General features: G+C 36.4%; 1 protein-coding gene across 1 annotated transcript in view; it reads right to left on the minus strand.

Moving 5' to 3' along the window:
* HEXB (hexosaminidase B (beta polypeptide)) overlaps positions 1 to 4,468 on the minus strand; it is a 27,175-nt gene that overhangs the window by 6,874 nt on the left and 15,833 nt on the right. The window contains exons 6-8 of the mRNA XM_011996594.1: positions 4,238 to 4,339; positions 2,044 to 2,173; positions 13 to 193 (exon numbers count right to left, since the gene is read on the minus strand). Coding sequence (XP_011851984.1) covers positions 13 to 193; positions 2,044 to 2,173; positions 4,238 to 4,333 — 407 coding nt within the window. The 5' untranslated portion in view covers positions 4,334 to 4,339. The remainder of the gene's footprint in view (positions 1 to 12; positions 194 to 2,043; positions 2,174 to 4,237; positions 4,340 to 4,468) is intronic.

The following is a 4,468-nucleotide window of genomic DNA, read 5'->3' on the forward strand; positions in this document are numbered from 1 at the left end:
AAATCATCTTACCAACATTTAAATTCCACTTCATCTCCTCCCAAATGAATGAATTGATCTGGAAACACCTCACTAATTTCTTTGAAAAATGTAGTAAGGAAGCTGTATGTTGTATTCAGAGTAGGGTTTATAGGTCCAAAAGAGTCCAACTTGTTTTGTCTACTGTAACACGGAGTCAGGAGGTCTTTCTGACCTAGAAGAAAATATTATTAAGATTCTTTTTAAAAGAAGTGAACTCATTATAAAGATCTGGTTTTCCACATGATTTTATTATGTCATTTTATTGAAGCTACAAGATTATATACACAAAAGATGAGCATGTTTACTAAGAGCTAGTAATTTCTTCCAAATAAGAAGGAAATGTTTCCTGAATCCTGTTCTCTTTGCCTCTTTGTTTCCCATTATATCTGAGATTTTATCTATGTCAAATGTTAACTCCTAAATCTTCAGTTTGCCTCAACCCTTTTTCTTGAGCTTCAATTCATATTTCAAATTCCATGCTGGATACAACTGGAAATCCTAACTGTACTTCAAATACAAGCTAACAAAACACAACATCTGCAGTCCCTAAGCTCCCTTTCTCTAGCTTCCGATTTTCGTATTCTAGCAAGGGTACCATCATCATCCTAGAGTATATACCTCTTCTCTCTCCTGGAGTGCATCAGTTGCCAAGTTCCATGGATAGTTCCAGAATGTCTCTCAGTTCTGTCCATTATTTTCCATTCCCACTATCACCCTCCTGGTCCAGAACTCCAATCTGTCACTTTCCCAAAGGTTTTCCAAAAGTGTGGTTCCCATCATGTTACTCCTCTGCTCAGAAATGTTCACTGGTTTCCAGTGTGTCCTGATGAAGTTCACATTCCTCACCAAAGACCCTCTAATGTACTCTTCCAGATTTACCTCTCACTATTCCCCATGTCTACTCTAATAATATTGAGCAATTATAAATGTTGGTACTGTGCTATGTGCTTTACATTATTTAATTCTCAAAAAAATTACGTGATAGCTACTACTAATTCTCATTTTAGAGATGGAGAAACTGAAGATGAGATATTGTAACTTGCCCAACGTCACCTAGTTTATAATGGCAGAAGCAAGATTCAAACCCAAGCTGTCTGGCTCCAAAGCCAAAGTTGTAATCATCACCCTATAATGCCTCCTACTCTGCTACACTCTACTCCAGCTACATACCTGTCAAGCATATCTTACACTTTTTGCACGCCTTTCCTTATGCCATTTCCTCTACCAGAAACGTGAATATATTCTGTGATCACTCAAAAGCATTTTAAGTGTCACCTCATCTATGAAACCATTTCTTGAATTCACTTATGTTCTACTTTTTGTAATCACTTTTTGTTTTCTTTTATTCCCTTTTTTATACTTTAGGCAGTACCTAATCACAATGATTTGCTCACAGTAGACACATAGTAGTTACTGAATTGTATCTGTCAATAGCGTTACTGATAGACCAATCACAATTAAGAACAAAATGAGCAAACACTAGGTCATAAAATAAATGCAGTACCTCAAATATTTACTTTTGCAACTTATAAAATACAACTCCTGGCCAGGCGCAGTGGCTTACACCTATAATCCCAACACTTTGGTAGGCTGAGGCGAGCCGATCATGAAGTCAGGAGATCAAGACCATCCTGGCTAAAATGGTCTCTACTAAAAATACAAAAAATTAGCGTGGTGGCGGGCGCCTGTAGTCCCAGCTACTCAGGAGGCTGAGGCAGGAGAATCTCTTGAACCTGGGAGGCAGAGGTTGCGGTGAGCCAAGATCATGCCACTGCACTCCAGCCTGGGCAATGGAGCGAGACTCCATCTCAAAAAACAAAACAAAAACAAAAATTAGCTGGGCATGGTGGCGCATGCCTGTAGTCCAGGTACTCAGGAGGCTGAGGCAGGAAAATTGCTTGATCCTGGGAGGTGGAGGTTGCAGTGAGCCAAGATTGTACCACTGCACTCCAGCCTGGGTGACAGAGCAAGACTCCATCTCAAAAAATAAAAAATAAGATAAAATAAAACACAACTCCTTACCTTTTCCCCAAGATAGTGTATGCCCAGGGGTATCAAATTCTGGCAGGACTCGAATTCCTCGTAATCTGGCATATTCAATCACCATACGGACATCATTTGGTGTATAAACATGAGACAAAGAATAGCTTCCCTGTAAAAGTCATATTTATTCAAGTTAAAATGTACAATGTAGATTTGATCCTGGAAATTAAAAATTGTGCTTGCATTTGATATCTGACAGCGAATTTTTTCACTATGAATTTTTTCACTATAACAATTGTGCTTGCATTTGATATCTGACAGCGAATTTTTTCACATATTAGTTTAATGTGATATTAGAGGACTCATTTAAAAATAATATAGGGCCATAGTTTCAGGAGTAGGAAATTTCCGAAAGAAAATTTCTACTAAGTCACACATACTCAAAGGATGATAGCCGTTTTGGGGCTTTTGTCAAATCATTTGTTTACCATATTTTAGCAATAAATTCTCAGTATACTTTGGGCTAATCCCAGATTTACTGGTAGAAATATCTGTCTCCATCAGTGCCCCCTGTTTCAAGAGTGTCTACTATCATGCTGTTTCAACTTCCATGTAGGCATACAACAAAACAAATGTCTCCAAAGTGAGACTTCTGAAAACACTGCTCTTGTCAATTTTAGAGTCAAAATGTACACCTTATTACAAAGCATAGCTATTGTCCTGCAAAGGACTATCAGCTTGAATTACTATCAGCTTGAAAAATTCCCATATAGACTCTGTAATAAGTGACTTGGTTTTTAATGATTACCTCAGTCCCTTTATAGGTCACTTGAAAAATTAGAACTCAATATTGTAACTAAAGTTCTATCAAAGCTGTTCCTTAGTACATTTCTCAAACTATGGGCTATAAGTGCTCAATGGCAGAAAAGTAGTCTTGTCTCCCAGCACCGCATATCAAATTTCTATCAAGACTAGATTTAACTACCAGTTTATAGTAAATACAGGGACATGTTAATTGACACTATGGGGTGCTATCAGCAAAACCCAGACTGTGGGAAACTGTAGGACACATGACTCAGTTTCTTCAACAACAAATTACAGGAGAAAAAGGTGGGAAGAGGGGACCCATAGATCAAAAGAGAATTACTAGACATATTAACTCACCACAATTATGGAGCTTATTTGTATCCCACTGCAAATTTTTTAAAATAATTTTTTAAATAAGAGGAAAAGACACTTGGAGAAATGTGAACACTGATTGGCTGTCTAGATTACTGTTAATTTTTTAGCTGCAATCATGTATTATGGTTATTTTTTCTTAAAGAACGGGCCTTTTGACAGTGAGATATGATGATGGATTTTATTCAAAACAACAGGATGGGGCAGGGCTTGTCTGCAGGAGTTTAAGTGATACAAGACTGACCATGTATTCATGTTTGAACCTGTGTGATCAGAACATGGGAATTCATTAAACTATTCTATATCTGTATATGTTTGAAATTTGCCATAATAAAAAGTAAAACAAAAGGAAACAAAAACATAAGTGCTGTTAGCACATTTTAGCCTACATATATAACATTGGAGAAAGTTTTGGAATTATGGCCAGAGGACAGAATTTAGACTCCTGGCTCTGTCCCATCCTAACCACAACTTTAGACAAGACGCATCACTTCTCTGGATGTCAGGTACCTTTCTTTGTATTACAGGGATATTAAACTAGGGGACACTGAGGGTCCCTCCCAGCTCCACTGGTCCGTAATACAGTCAATTTGAACACTGTTAACTGAGACTACCATTATTTTCTAAGAAAACACTCTCACCTCTAAAATTCCCTACTTCATGTAGTTTCTCAGAGAAAAATAGTCATTTATGGATTTCCAAACAATTATGTTTAAAACAAATACACTGTTGGACAACTTGATAAACATATTATCTTAACCATATGTAATTTGAGAATTATTCAGGGCTTCTACCTTAAGGTGTTAAATTTCGATTTACACTTCCCCAGAGATTGTTTATATTCACAATAACAATTACAGTAACAGTTATAACAGTAACAAAAAACAGTTTTATGGATGTAAAATGCTAAGTCACAGCCAAAAAAAATTAAAAACCATAAACATCTGATTTTTACACTTTGATTCTATCCATAAGAACAAACATTTAAGTTACAAACTTGTAATGAAACTATACCCAGTGTTTTTGTAGACAGAGTACAATACAATTTACTCACTTTATTGCTTAACTCAGGAAACGCGATGCTCTGATATGGGAAAGACTGGTCATCGACTATGTGCCAGTGAAGAACATTAAACTTATTAAAAGCCATGGCATCCTGCAAGCAAACATATTTAAAAATTATATACTGCAGGTATCATATACAATCCATATTACCTATCTACATTTGGAATTGCTTCCAATACGTCTGCTTCCTTTAAAAATAATTTTTTTTTTTTTTTTTTTT

This window comes from Mandrillus leucophaeus, unplaced genomic scaffold (genome assembly GCF_000951045.1).
Source record: "Mandrillus leucophaeus isolate KB7577 unplaced genomic scaffold, Mleu.le_1.0 Scaffold114, whole genome shotgun sequence".
In the NCBI taxonomy this organism is placed as follows: Eukaryota; Metazoa; Chordata; class Mammalia; order Primates; family Cercopithecidae; genus Mandrillus; species Mandrillus leucophaeus.